Source organism: Clarias gariepinus, chromosome 25 (assembly GCF_024256425.1).
Source record: "Clarias gariepinus isolate MV-2021 ecotype Netherlands chromosome 25, CGAR_prim_01v2, whole genome shotgun sequence".
NCBI classification, from domain to species: Eukaryota; Metazoa; Chordata; class Actinopteri; order Siluriformes; family Clariidae; genus Clarias; species Clarias gariepinus.
Window position 1 is genome coordinate 3682994 of NC_071124.1, and position 16268 is coordinate 3699261.

A 16268-nucleotide genomic window follows, 5' to 3' on the forward strand; every position below is an offset into this window, starting at 1 on the left:
CTGATTAATTTATGGTTTACGGTTCAGTTTTAATAGTGTACGCACCATTTTCTGGAGGAAGCCATGATGAGTTGCGCTGTCATTTGTGGTTCTTGAGGATTTTGCCAGCTTGTAGGTGCATTACGATTGCATACTCTGTCTAAACACATCGATTGACTCTGTTGGGTGATGTATACTGTATAGCCACACCCACCTGGAGGGAAAAATGCCTTACTCGCCCAAAAACACAGCTGCTGTCATCCCTATACAGACTATTTAAATTTACACAGATTGTTAGAGTGGTTTGCAGATGATTGAGAGTAGGCACTTTGGCACTTCACTGGGTACCGTGATATTACTATGATGTGTACCACAATACTTTGGTGAATTCTTTTGTACTTATCGGGGACCACAGAGCTACCGGTGGTACAAGTTCAGCAGGTATCTACAGTAATATGATATGTTTGCACATACCGTACTGTACTGGCTGAAATTTTGTGGTATATAAACATGTAGAACATATTTTTTTAATGCTACGTGTTCCATACTTCAGTACACTGCATGTACTGTTGTACCAAAGTATGTACTGTATCATGGTAGACCCAGGTGTCATAATGTAGGACTAAGGTACAGACTAGTGTACCATGGTACCCATCTGGGTAACAGCAGTGCCTGCATGAGTCGAGTGTAAGAAACTGAAAAAGACTACATTTCCATGAAAGTCAGGAAAATTCTAATCCCCTCAATGCTCTCTATAATAGACTTTTCAATGCTGTTTGGAAAACAATTACAATGCAGCGTTGCAAATAAGCACATCCAGAACCTGGACCCTACCAAGGACCCTACAAAGTAACCTTCACTTAACCTTTGAAAAGAATCGTGACAGAGCAGTGTTTCTATTAGAGAGAGAGAGAGAGAGAGTGAGTGTGTGTGTGTGTGGGGGGTGGGGTGGTGGTGGGGGGGCCACGGTGTCCAATGATGCACATGCGCACACATAACGACAGGCTAACACATAGAGATAGAGAGAGAAAATGGATCTTTAACCTCTCTAATAAGACTTTCTTTTGCTTTACACGCACGCACACACGTTATAATAAACAGTACACGTGCGCTGTACACAGACGCATACTGTACAAATACAAAATAAAATATGTTTTTCACGCACACGCACATGGTCACAGTGTTATAGTAAACAGTACACGTGTGCACGGATGTTGATTATACCAGTAAGAGAAAAACCATTGGCTCAGTTGTGGTCACGTGACACTCGGCGTCAAAACAAGAAGCGCATGCATGATACATGATAATCTGTACTCGTAAACCAAGAGTTGTTTATTTTTTAAGTAAACTTGGTGGTTAAGGGACGACCAAGTTGCCACTGTTAAAGCTGCCCTTGAACATGTTAGGGTTTTAAATGGAAAACACTTTCTACCTTGAAACACTGGGATAAGTGCATTCGTGTAGAGAAAAAAAAAAGAAATAAAGGAAGTTTTTAATCTCATTCTGTTATTCTGCACAGTCAAAAGTCTGCTTCTGGCTTGAACCCCCTTCGTTCTATAGTCTATCATTTAATGTTTTTTTTTTTCTACGAAAAAACAAAAAGACAAGCTTTAAGGGTAGCTTGATTGATGAATCTAAATTCGTCTACAGGCGTGAACATTCTGGATGAGAAATGTGGATGGAGTTAACTCAATACCTCAAACTTATGATGAAATTTCTGACCTTAATAATGAATAAGTAAAATATATTAGTATTATAGAGAAAAGACTGGAATTGATGTGACACTTATTCACAGATCGGTTCCATAAAGAGATTTATAAAAAGTCTCCATTATAGAACCAGACTAAAGAAAAAGGTTTCTGTTTCATTTCTTCTATAATTCAATTTTTTCCTTTTTCAAAATTTGATGTCAAAGAAAAATTATTTATTATTATTATTATTATTATTATTATTATTATTATTATTATTATTCATAATCATTCAGCCTGGTCCCTTAATATGGAAATCTACAGTTGCCACATAAATGGACCAATTCATTCATTTGTTTTTCTTTCTTTTTTTTTTTATAACAATTCCTTGAAACACCTGGCTGAAACCTGAACTCATGCACCTTATTATCATATGCACAGGCTTTTTAGGCTCTTTAGGCTCTTTCACAGGCATCTATTGAGAACCACCTGTTCGATCCCTGCACTCGAAAACATCTCATTATCATAACTTTGTGCTGATTTATATCAGGTAGGAAAACAATAACGGTCAGCAGCAGCGCTGTCACTTCTTCACTTCCTCTGCGCTCAGCTGCTCACCTTACAACGTCTTCCTGCCAGTTCACAGCAAGTTTTTTATTCGGACTTATACGACTTAAATTCCCAACTACAAATCGAAAGTACAGATAAAACTTTATAAAAATATTAAATAAATAAAAAAAACATAAACTATATAAATAAATAAAAACTGAAAATAAAATAAAATAAGCAACTAAAACATCTGTACATGTGGCATTAACGAGTCGTCTAATGAGCGTTATGGTTTTTTTTGTTTTGCTTTGGAAAAAACAATAAGAGAAGACAGACTTCTAACTGTATGCAAAATGATTTGGTTCTATGCACATGTGGTCTGATATACACTGTGTATTTAAAACGTATTTAGTCAGCCAACAATTGTGCAAGTTCTCCCACTTAAAAAAATAAGAGAGGTCTGTAATTTTTATCATAGATATACTTTATCTATAAAAGACAAAATAAGGAAAAAAATCTTCACAGGGTTTTTACACAGACTGTTGCACACTGTTACTCCAAAACTTTTCTATGGGGTTGATATCTGGAGACCGGCTAGGCCACTCCAGGACCTTGAAATGCTTCTTACGAAGGCACTGCTTCAGTGCTCGGGTGGTGTGTTTGTCATGCTGAAAGGGCCAGCCATGTTTCATCTTCAACGTCCTGGTCCCTTTGCAGAAAAACAACCCCAAAGCATGATGTTTCCACCCCCATGCTTCACAGTAGGTATGGTGTTCTTTGGATGCAACTCAGCATTCCTTCTCCTCCAAACACGAAGTTCTATTTTGGTTTCATCTGATATATGACATTCTCCTAATTCTCCTGTGGATCATCCTAATGCTCTCTAGCAAACTTCAGACGGGCCTGGACATGTACTGGCTTAAGCAGGGGGACATGTCCGTCACTGCAGGATTTGAGTCCCTGCCGGCGCAGTGTGTTACTAATGGTAGCCTTTGTTACTTTGGTCCCAGCTCTCTGCAGGACATTCACCAAGTCCCCTGTGTGGTTCTGGGATTTTTGCTCACAGTTCTTGTGATCATTTTGACCCCACGGGGTGAGATCTTGCGTGAAGCCCCAGATCAAGGGAGATTATCAGTGGTCTTGTATGTCTTCAATTTTCTATTAATTGCTCCCACAGTTGATTTTTTCACACCAAGCTGCTTACCTACTGCAGATTCAGTCTTCAGTCCAGCCTGGTGCAGGTCTACAGTTTTATTTCTGGTGTCCTTTGACAGCTCTTTGGTCTTGGCCATAGTAAAGTTTGGAGTGTGACTGTTTGAGGTTGTGGACACGTGTCTTTTATGCTGATAACAGATGCCATTAATACAGGTAACGAGTGGAGGACAGAGGAGCCTCTTAAAGAAAAAGTTACAGGTCTGTGAGAGACAGAAATCTTGCTTGTTTGTAGGCGAACAAATACTTATTTTACCAAGGAATTTACCAATTAATTCATTAAAAATACTACAATGTAATTTTATGTTTTTTTTTTTTTTTCTCTTTCATAGTTGAAGTATACCTATGATGGAAATTTCAGGCCTCTCTCATCTTTTTAAGTGGGAGAACCTGCACAACTGGTGGCTGACTCAATACTTTTTTGCCTCACTGTATGTGAGGTTCTCTTTACACACACACACACATATATATATATTTTATTTTATACCTGCATTTTTGGGCACACAAAAAAATGTAAGAAAATACGATGGAACCTCTGCATACAAATTTTGTATTGTGAAGCGCATTGGCCCATAGAAAATAATGTAAATGCAGATAATCCGTTCCAGGCACTCCAACAAAAATATTACCAATATTACCAATTTCCAACACTATAATCATATTTCTGCATATAAGAACAATCAAAACATTTAGAAAAGACACATAAATGAAGTAAAATATAAAATTAATTGACATTAAACCCCCCCTTACCTTAATTTGTGATTCCTCTTGGAATCGGCTGCTTTAAAAACCAAACTGAAAGTGGCTCTGTTTTCTTCTTGCTACCGTCCTTGATAACATTCTTGGGACTCATGGTGCTACATCTTACACTAAATCTTACACAAATGCCAAAAAATGGCAAAATGGCAAATTGGCTTTCCACTTACGCAAACAAGGTTTGATCTTTTTGGACTTCCAGACGTTCCACTGATAGACTGTACCACATATATACCACTGCATTCTACTGTAACTTTGATTCTTGTTAAATGTCTGTAGGGCTATTTTAAAATAAAATACAGCTTGGAAAGATAACAGCAGAGGTCATTCATGCTTTTGATGGACACAGACCCCATAGTTAGGACTGTTAGCTAATGTAATCTAATGCAGGACAGGCCACGCCCACATGATATGCATCTTATGATCCTTGGTTCACTTCAAGTGGACTAGAAAATTGTGCAATTCTTTTTCCTGGCCACATTTATTATTAAGTTGATACGTTATATAAAGCCAGGTACTGTATTAAAGTCGCTTGGGTTAGTAATGAATATGTTGCCTTTTGAGGAATTAATAATGTTTTAATCCTAAACATCACTTTAAAGCACAAACATCAACACTATCTATGCTGGATACATTGAAACAGGAATCTGAAAATTATCAGATCTCAAATCACCCAAATGTGTCTTGATACCTGATTGGATGTGACAATCCGTCATACATGAAACCCTGGAAATCTCCGAATCTCCAGACCATGATGATGTTTCTACTGCTTTATGTTACAAACGTTTATATTAGGAAGTTCTAGGATCTTTTACGACTGCGTTTCATCTCTGTCTTTTAGTGCTTCTTTATTTGGGATTTGATCTTTCAGCAGGTTCTCAGCTTTCCGCTGGAGATTTTCCTCTGCGGAGTGAAGATGTTTCACCTCACGCCTCATGAAATATCATAACCGCATTTGTGAAAATCAAAGCAGGAAAGCGAAGTGCGAACTAGTCAGACTCTCGACTCGCACTCGGGTTGTCGTTTATAATCCCAACATGGTGCTTGTTACAGTGTAATATGTGCTTTCAGTTTTACACACACGGGCCTTTATCAGGGCCAAACAGCCCTACCGTGTAAAAAAAAAGAAGAAAAACACGTCATTTGCGTTCCTTTAATTCACGACAGTGCAACAAAAAAATCAATAAGGCGAACATCTTTATTCCTGAGAGACGCAGAATAATTTTAAAAAAGTGCGCTTTGAGATGTCGGGCTTTTGTCGTGACTGATTGCTGAACGTTTATGAGGTATGTAGGCCAGTTAACAAATCCAATAGGCAGCGCAGCAACCCAAAAATATGATTATACTCAAATGTAAAGCGGTATTGATCCCGAGTCAGTGTGATTTATGAACGCAGGCTTCATCTGTAGTGATAGTCATCAGTGATTCTCTCTCTCTCTCCCTCTCTCTCTCTCTCTCTCTCTTCCCCCATCAGTGTTATCTGCTTACTCTAGCTACTCCTTGCTTATTTGCTTAATTAAAACGCTACTTATTATTACTTAGTGCTAAGTCAAATGACATTTCGATTGCCCTTTTAGTTTTCATTTAGTGAGCCAGTTAACAAATAATTACATTTACTTTCAAGAGAACGGCCGCTCTCTAATGATCAGCGTTCTCAATCTTCATTACTTTTTTTTTTTCGTTTGTTTTTCGGGAACCCAAATGACTAAATTAGCATTGGACTCATGCAAAGGGGAGAAAAAAATAAGAGGAGGAAAAAAATCCATTAGCTGAAATGCTTTGCTTACAAAAGAAAAGCAAACCTAATAACAGGCCGGAAATGCGCTCATGAATCATACGCCGCCGCTCCGGCTTTAGCCGATTAGCCCTCGAACGCTTCCTGATGTGATGTGGATTATTTTCGAGAGGTAGTGTGAACACTTTGCAGGAGAAACATTTCCCACTCAGATGAAGTTCTTTTGTAAGATTCATGCGCTAAAAGGTTAAAAGGCTGCTGATTAAAAATCTGCGTCTGGTAAAGATAGTTTTAAAAAAGAGCGATGCGAGTTAACACCAAACGGCTCCTCCAGCGGCTCCTAATTATGGCCGATAATTAATGAGCTGGATTTAAAAAAATTATAGTTGAAAATAAACACCAAATGATATTTCAATTTCTGACAGCTAACATAGGTTTAAAACTTTCATCAAGTTCAAATCCCAAGGCTGCTACAACCGGCTGTGACCGCGAGTTTGATGTGCAAGTTTCTGTTCACATTCCACATCTGAGATGGCTTCAGAAATATAAAATTAGATAACATAGTGACATTTGCAGTTTATATTTTTTAAGTGAGTGTGCAAAAAAAAAATAGTTTCTTAAGTTTTAATAAAAATTTTATTGAAATATAAAAAAAAATTATCGCTATATTTTGGTTTGGTATTTTGTTTTAAAAATAAAAAAAAACTCAAAATTAAATAAAAGAAAAATCATAAAATGGAAAAAAAAAAAACATGGAGCGCAAAAAACACCAACCTGGAAAAAAAGTTTTTTTAATTTCTTATTTTTTATTTATTAAACAAAATGTAACAAACTATTTAAAATTAAGGGATACACCGATCAGGGATTTTGGGGCCGAAATCAGAATCAGCCGATAGCGAACACTGACCTCTGATCACAGTGTGTGTGTGTGTGTGTGTGTGTGTGGGAGTTATTAGCCGTTTAAAATGTTATATTAATTACGTAGATATTTACTATTTATACCAGTAAAAATATAACTCTTTTAAACATCAGTGCACAAATATAAGTAGGATCTGAGAAAAAAAAAAACAATTAAAAATTTTAAAACTTTATTAATTGCAAGGTGACAAATGCAACATATTTCATCCACTTATTATTACATGTAATTATAAAGAAACTGAAACCAATGCCGACTAAAAAGCAAACATTTCCCATTCCTCAACTAGCATTAAGGGGCTCTTTCTCGCTCACACACACACACACACACACACACCAAAATGCTTATCTAAAACATGACTGTACTGCTCGTTATAACAAGGCTGCATCAATAAAGAACAAATCAAAACTCTGCACTGAGCGTTTTTTAATAAAACACACGCATCAGTCAGTGAGTATTTGGCGGCCGATCAGGGCTAATCATTAGTAAGCGTCAAGGGCAGGCGTTTCTTTATAAATATCAGAATTTCTACATTTTTTAAAGACGGTGTGTGAGAATGTGTGCAGCCGTGCTGAGTAGTCGCTCACCGTGAGCCCGCACGCGTGGAGCGGTGAAGTAAACCCGGGCTGCCTCGGCCAGAGCTGGGAGCCGCTCTTTATTTCTCTCTTCATTATCATCTCTGTGATGGTTTACTCTCTGCACAGAAAGGCTCGAGCTTGTGAAGGGATTCCGCTATAGGTGGCTGAGTGAGGGTCGATTTACGGTTGAAAGAGGTCAACTTGCCTTTGCGGATAAGTTTTTATACTCGAAATATTCATGCTGCGTTGTTCTTAAGCGGCGAATAAGGTTTGTTGTGTTAAAGGTTTAAGCAGACGTTCCACCACATGGTTTGGTTTTGCTTTGGAAAAAAAAACAACTGCATATTGCTAATTTAACAACTTTTAAAGAGAGCCGGTAATATTCCCAGACTGCCGATGGTATATTGATTTGACTGTCGACTCGTGTATTTTGCGTCAACACACTGGCCAGTTGAGAGACAGATGACTTCCGCTCGGACACCATCAAGGTAGGAAGTTCTCTCAGTCTCTCAGTGTGCTTTGAGCCACCTCCGCCGGGATCGGCATTCGCTGCCTTCTTTAAAATGTTCGCACCGTTCAAATGTTTTACTGCTACGAGTCTCATCACCGTACTGTGCCTGAAGTCTCCCGTAAACGTCAATCAGTTTTACACCAGAAATTTCATCAAGTCTTGGTTTGACTTGAATGCTCCTATACTGTATGTACTGTACAGTAGAACCATTTTAGCTCAATAACTTGATTAGCATCTTCGAGAGTATTGATGTAAAGTTTTTTTTCAATTGTGTCTGAACAGAATCGTGTTTCTTCCCAGCGCAGGCCAGAAAATCTCCCTTTCTCCATGTTTTTTTCCCTTCCCCTAACCCCTAGTAAGAATCAGCTCCTAGATTAGCCTAGCGACTCTGTGCTGATTCGTGTTTGGTACAGCGACAGCGGGGTCGTCCCGGGTTAACTCGCTCAACGAACAGCTGCATCATTCATCCGTGAGGAAAAGCAGAGTTCCACTCTTAACGATTTATAGGCTGAGTTTTCAGTTCCTGTCGTTCCCGGACGTGCCGTCGTATTTCTGTAGGTTTATTCATCCTTTCCGCGGCTGCAGAGTCATCTGTCACATCCTTCTCGGCTAATTTAACCGAGGAGTTTTAAACACTCGGATGTGGTTCGCGCCATTCATCAGACTCGGGTAAGGGAGCGAAAGGGGAAATGGTTTACTGGCTGTTTACATGCAGCCTAACAATCTGTTAATAATCAGAATGATAACTCAATGGGAATAAAAACACAATCATTTGTACGCCTCAAATAGGACAGAGTGAAAATAAACCCTTTTTTTTTAGACTCCGGTGTTTATGTAGGTCAGTGCCGCATGTCGGAGAAATCAGAAAGCTCAGACTCGGTTCTTCCCACTCACAGTTTAACCTGGAGGTTTTTTCCCTAGTCAGAAGAATTTTTTTTTCTTCTCTGCTCCTGACACGAATGCAATACCATTGTGAGCAAAAACATCTCGTTAAGTCGAATCGACTGTTCGTCTCTTGGTCAGTTTGTAGACTTTAACACAGACGAGGGTTAGATTTAATGAAAAAGAACTTTGTTTCCTGACATCACATGAGATCTACGTTATTCTCAGAGAGGAGCGTGACACAACTACATGGATAATAATCCTTAATAACGCAGCTCCTTGAGTCAGATATTTGAGTTGATTCTTTGAGTCGGGTCTTGTCTGCCCTAAGTCCGTTGTCTGAATCGGTCCATTTGAGTCTGCTCTAAATAAACTCTTCAAATCGGGTCGTTGGATCAGCTCTTTTAAGTCAGGTTTTGTGAGTCTGCTTTGAGTTGGTTCTTTGAATCAGCTCTTCGGAGTCGGTCCTTCATGTTTGCTCTAGGTCAACCATTTGAGTCAGCTTTATTTCCTTGCTGCTTTCAGTCAGCTTTCAGTCTACCATTTGAGTTGTAACTTTGGATCTACCCTGTGTGTGTTCTGACTCGAGTCTTTGAATCAGCCCTCTGAGTCTGCTCTATGGTGAATCTTCGAGTCAGTTTTTTTCACTCTGCTTTGAATTAGCTCTTTTTTGAGTTGTACCTTTTGAGTCTGCATTGCATCTGCTCTGATTAAGCTCTGTGAGTCGGTCTTTTCAGTCTGCTCTAGGTCAGCTCTTTAAGTCAGGTTTTTTCAGTCTGCTTTGAGTCAGCTCTTTTTTGAGTTGTACCTTCGAGTCTGCATTGCGTCTGCTCTGACTCTGCACTGCTAAGTCAGATTTATCAAGTTAATTCTATAAGTCTGCTCTGAGTCAGATCTTTAAGTCTCCTCTGAGTCAGCACATTAAGTCTGCTTTTTTAAGTCAAGCTCTTAATTCTGCTCTAAATGGGCTTTCAGCTTTTGAGTCAGCTTGTTGCTTTGCCTTAGCTCTCTAGGTCAGCTCTATAAATTAATTATTTAATGAATATTTGAATCTCTGCTTTATTTGGCCCTTTGAGTCTGTTTTTTTTTTTATTTTTATTTTTTAGAATGAATTCTTTGTCTGGCCATTGAGGTAAGGTCTTTGAGTCAAGATTTTAAGATGGCTCTGAGGGTCAGCTTGTAGTGTCAACTCTTTAAGTCTATTTGAGTTGACTTGAGGCAACTACAGTAGTTGTGAGGTTCTTTGAACATCTCTTTAAAATGATCTCTGATTCAGGGTTTGAAGTCAGCCTTTTGATTTGGCTCAGTTTCTTGAGTCAGATTATTTTACAGTATGAAACCTACTTGAACTATTGAATTCAGCTTTTTGTCTGCTCTGAGTCAGCTGTTTTGAGTCAGCTTTCTGAGTTCCCTGTTTGAGTCGACTCATTTAATGCCCTTTTAATGAACTTTAAAGCTCTGAACCAGTTCTTTGACTTGGCTTTCTGAGGCGACTCTTTGTATCAACATTTTGAATCAGTTCTCTGAGTCAGCTTGTTGACTCTTTTAGATGAACACTGCTCGCACTTAAGCCTTAGCTCTCAAACTTTTTTGAATATGAATGTGAACACTCTGATCAAACCGTTCATTTGAAGTCTGTTGTAGGTTTGGTCATTTAATGTAGGGAGGACAGTGGTTAGGGCTGTCGGTGTATAGGTTACTGATCGGAAGGTTGGGGGTTCGAGGACCAGCATGGCTTTGGAGATCTTGAGCCCTTAACCCTGTCTGCTCCAGGGGGCGCTGTATCCTGGCTGACCCTGCACTCTGACCCCAGCTTCCTAACTGGGAAAACATCATTTCACTGTGCCATGAGGTAAATGTGACAAATAATTTAATATTAATGAATTCAATTATAATAAAAAAAAACAATTGCAGCACATGAAAACGGAGAGTTAAAATAAATCAGCCAAATCACAGAAAGAGAGAGACATAAAGAGATAATTAAAAAGAAGCTGTGCATTTTTTATTGACTTTTACGACTGTACAAAATAAGTCCATATCTCAATTATGGTGGATATGAAGAATATTTCAAAGCATAGTTTCAAATCACGTTTTTCGTTTCGTGTTGTTCACAATTGAAACTGAGAGAAGCTGTAAGACGGGATGGACGTTTCGTGTATTAACAAGGTTTCTGTTTCGAGGCGCCTCACGTCTGCAACAGCTTGGCTGGTCTCAGGTAGAAAAAAAAACAAAAAAAAAACCCTTCAACAAATCAAAACATAAAAAAAGACTTGCACAATAATCATCCAGAATGTACTTACAGTACAGAGTACATGAGGCAGAACCTGACACTATAAACACGTTTGTTTTTCAGAGAGAGAGAGAGAGAGTGATGGATAGGTTTAATCCTTCAATTTCACATCATTTCAATGTTCCCGCTGCACAAAAGAAACCGAACAAGACACTTTTTTTTCCGAAGTGAGGACGGCGAAACTCATCCCGAATAAGCGATATAGTACATGTAAACCCTCTTTTTTCCCCTCTAAATCAGTGGCTTGGTTATTTTTCATCAAGACTGATGCTTTATTTCATATGAAACTAAAGCCTGATGTCAGATGAAAGATATTTTACACAGCGACGGTTGCGTTACCTCACAAGGCAATATGTCTTTCGAGAGTATTTCGGCGACTAAATTCATATTGATTTTTTTTTTCTGTTTTGTGGCTGAAGTAGCTGTGAGTCATAGAAATACTGTACTGTATGTGAGAGAGCAGAAACATCGAGATACCGCTGGAGAACACGGGATACGAGGCGGCAGGGCTCGCTCGTGTGCTCGCTCGCCAGGCGGGACTGCTCTGATTCATCACCACCTCTGAAAGTCTCCGCAAAAACAAATTTCTCGCGAGTCTCTCGCACGCCTCCAACCCCTGCCCTTTATCCCCGCTAGATCCTGTCTGTTGTCTGAGCTTGGCGTCTTATTGTGGGTTTAAATCCAAGTGCCACAATGTAGGAATCCACAATCTGTCCTCGGGGAGGATTATCGACGTTTCGGTGGGAAATCGATGCCAATAATTCTCCTCCCACATACAAATGTTCCTATTTTTTTTTCTTTTTTTTTTTTATTCTTCCTCCCATCTCTTTTGGGGATCAGGCCATCTTCTGGCATCTGTCACTTGTTGTTCATTTATGTTGTCTTTTTTTTTTTCACCATCCATTTTTGTCAGAATAAAAAGTGTCCCTCCTGCGTTCCTTCGAGGACTGGTGAGTCATTGGCACTCGGTGACTGTTCGTTTTTTTGTTTTTTGTTTTAATTTTTGTTGACAAACCGACCCCCCTCAGCTAGGAGGAGAACACGTTGCTGGTTTCGGCATGGCCGTAGAGATCCGCCAGCTTTTTGAAACGTGGCCCCCAGTCGCTCAGGAAGTCATAGTTGTGCTCCGAGTCGGTGCTGAGCGACTCGAGGGAGCTGAGCGACTGCGCCGCAGAGCCGCTGCCCTCGAAGGCGTACGTCTGGAGTGAGTCGTACGGTGGAGCTGAAGGATCCACGTCCGCCTCCTTCAACCGTTCCCATATGAACTCGCGGAAAACGCCGTTATCGGGGGCCATTTTGTACGGCGGGGGGCGGCTGTGGTACAGGGTGGGTACGGCGGGCATGTCGGGGGTCACGTCACGTCGCGTTTTGCTCTCCCGCGTGGCATTGAGATGGCGCAGAGCCGCCATGTCGAAAGCCTCTGTGTCTTCCTCTCCGCCGCCCTCGTCATCGTAGCGCACGATGTTCTCTCGTACGTCTCGCTCGTCGTCCACGATCAGAGGCTCCTTCTTTCTCCGGCGTACCGTCACGATCAACAACACGAGCACTGCGCGGAAAAGAAGAAAGAACTCATATTACAGATCAGAAACAAGGTTAAAAGATCACATCTATGATTAGACACACTGATAAACGATTATTATTTTAGATGATACAGAACATCGGATGTAAATGAAGCAGAATTAAAGATCAAGCGGGAAAAAAATAAACACACCAGAGGACAGATGGACGAGTTGATCTAATACTGAGGAAATGAGATCAGACATAATCTGGAAAAGGTATTATGGATCACAAACTGTATTATATAGAAAATATATTGAAAAAAAAACAAAAAAATCCCAAAGATATTACAAAATGGAGAGATCAGACATGATGCACCTTTAGTGTTGGTGCTTTGGCTCAATTCTATTTCGCTTTATCCAATCTGGTTGAACAAATGTTATAGAAACGCAATTTGAACAAATACATCAGACAGAATAAAACAAAGCTGTTAAGGAGACAACTCTCTGGAGATAAAGAGACAAAAACATGGACACTGTTGTGTGGAAAATTAATAACTGATAAATGTATGATTATAAAAAATAAAAAAAACAACAGAACATTTGTTGCTTTTTACTAATTACTCATTTGCAATTAGTATTAAATTAGAAATAAACAGCCTTATTAAAATATCATTTGAAACAACAGTATTGTTTCAAAGCCTGATCAGATACCATTAAAACAATCAAGTGACAGAATGCAGATTAAAACCCTTTTAGCCTCCGACCCTTTAGAAAAACAAACCGGTGCCTGGAGACAGCGGTCTATTTACGGCGGGCAGATAAAGCACGGCCTCGCAGAGCGCCCGGGCGATGCTATCGCCAGCGTATTTATGGCACCGCACAAACACTTTCTTCTTGTTTAATGCACCGGAGAACATTTCTATTACTTCCAGGCTTTTGAATTTCGTGTACCACATACGAGGCGACGTGTATTATCTCCACGTGTGCGGTTCAATTAAGTCCGATCAGGTACATTAGGTTTATGAATATGTTCATCAGATGGGGATGTGGTTGCTTTCAAATCACATCTGGAAGAGGAGGAGAGGTGGTTCATCACGGATGGTGTGAGCACAGACAATCGGTGTGTCCTGAAATGGCCCCAGAAATATACAAAAGTACTCGCAACAAAAAAAAAAAAAAAAGGAAACCTACAAGTGAGAAATGAGCATCAAGTCCTGGTCTATTTAACGTTCCTAGTAGAACTACTACAATAACTATCAACGTTAGAATACAGTCGGATAGTATATTATGTTTTTGCATCAGGATGTTTTTCAGTGCAAAAGTTAACACACCCTTCAGTGTGAAAAAAACCCACCACCATCAAATACCTTACAATTTATCTATAAACATGAGCTCCTATGGTAAAGGTGCCAATATTTATAGTTTTTATTCAGGCAGTCTATTAGACAAGGCTAGATTAGACAAGACAGAACTTAGAACGAGATCAGATGGAAATGAAGAACAATAAATTTAAAAAGCCTTTAAAGTACACAATGAGGGATTATATCATGTTGAAGAGCTTCAGTGCAAAAGTTTGCACACCCTTTAGACTGAATGCAAACAGTTTGCAAAAAAAATGTTTTTTTTTTAGAATTAAATTAAAATTATATATACTGTACACATTATTACCCTAGATGATTCAGGAACCATATCCTTTATAGTGCACTCACTGAAATATTGCAGAGTTTTAAAATTTCAGGATTTTTTTTGTTTGTTTTTTTTACTTCTTTAATTTTTTTTACATTTTCATTGTTGTCATTTTTATGTTGCGAATAAAAGACAGTCAAGTTACCGTACCCTACTGTATATATTGTCTCGCCCAGGAATAGGGTCTACAGTATATAAAAACATACACCTTATACACCTACTGTATATAAAAAAGTAATATTTTTTACTGAATAATATGCAATAATACAAAAAAAACCCACAAAATAAACAAATCTCATGGGAGTTACCTTTCACTGGATTAAGGGTTAAAATTTATCTACCAATATGTGTTCCTGTTGCAAAGGTGCCAATATTTATGATTTTGTCATAGCAATTACCCTGCAATTATGATACGCGAGACAGCTCTGCGTTGGGGATTTTTCCTTTTGATGAATCGATGTGAAAGGCAAAATAAGGGAATAAATAAATGACGTTTTCTGTTCATATTTGTGCAGATAAGTTTAATTTAAATTAAATTTTAATATTAATTTTAAAATGTAAAGATGTAAACTTTTTGGTCCATGTTTAAACTCAGGAAGTCCAAATGTAAGGTTAATTTTTACGTTGTGAAAGTTCAACATATTCAGAATCGCGTTATGCACTTTTTTTTAATTCGGCTTCTTGAGCTTCCTTTTCAGATTATAAAAAATTACTGGTGTTTTTTTTTTTCCCACTGTGCAAAAAGTTGCCTAATCTAATCTAAAAATCATAACGATAGAAATATAACCCATAGTGGGGTTTAAATCACACTTAGAAATGAAATGAAAACGTAAACAAAGTCAAGAGCAGGAAACACAATCACAAACCAAACTTCTCCAAAACACTCTTACCATAAATAAGATAAAAGAACATTTAGTATTTAAAGACGAAGAAATTAACACTAAACACCTGAACACGATCACTGAGATCAACAAATGATGGAATGGGGCGGAGTCAAGCCTTAAATGAGGCATGCGGCTATGTTTTTTATTATTTTTTTTTGTAAAATATGCTAAATATCACTTTGATACAAGGATTTTTTTTTCGATCCTGTTAGCACAGAGCATCTCTCATTTACCTAACGATCAAACGTTCACCTCCTCCTTCACCTCCCATAATTTATCGGTCATTAAAGCGTCGACTGACATAAAAAAAAAACATACATTTACTTTGTTAAAGCAAAAATCAAGCGTCTCTCAGGCAGGAGTAAACGAGGATCAGAGGAAACGCAGCGCTGAGACAGCCTGAATGAGGAAATATTGACTTTTCACAGAGCAGGAGTAGAGAATTAAAAAGACATTAAGATGTTTAGGCAGACTGATCCTGCGAGAACTAAAGGACGTAAGTAAAGAGGAGAAGAATAAATAATGAGTGTAATCACCGTTTTACTCCTAATTTATTATTTCTTTACTATTTTTATTCACACTGGCTACAAGATCGATTCTTTTAAAATCTAATAATAAATGTATACATGTATGCATTTAAGGTGGTAAAATAGTGCCTTTCCTCTATAATCCTACAGGTGGCGCTCTAAACTATTCCCATGTTAGCAGGCAGAAAATATTGAGAATGAATTATGTTCTAAATTTTATTCTATTCGAATTATGTTCTAAATTTGTTTAGAATCTGAATAAAATCGTGATTCGGATCGACACATCGGTTTCGTGATGATGTCACACACGCACACGCACACACACACACACACACCATTTTGAAAGAATTTTACTACACATCCAATAAACACACACACACACACACACACACACATGCATAATGCAGTGTAATGGAAATTAACTTATCTTTTTGGGTATTTTGTCCTGACACACACACACACACACACACACACACACACACACACACATACAAAAAAAAAAAAAGTCATTGCAATTAAATTTTAGTACACTTTTTGGGACACTTTGTTCCAGCCAGCACACACACACACATACAC

The 16268-nt window shown here is 38.6% G+C and overlaps 1 protein-coding gene across 1 annotated transcript in view; it reads right to left on the bottom strand.

Annotated features, from left to right (window-relative positions):
• Positions 1–10786: 10786 nt before the first annotated feature.
• cdh7a (cadherin 7a) overlaps positions 10787–16268 on the bottom strand; it is a 107181-nt gene continuing 101699 nt past the window's right edge. The window contains exon 12 of the mRNA XM_053486696.1: positions 10787–12642. Coding sequence (XP_053342671.1) covers positions 12125–12642 — 518 coding nt within the window. The 3' untranslated portion in view covers positions 10787–12124. The remainder of the gene's footprint in view (positions 12643–16268) is intronic.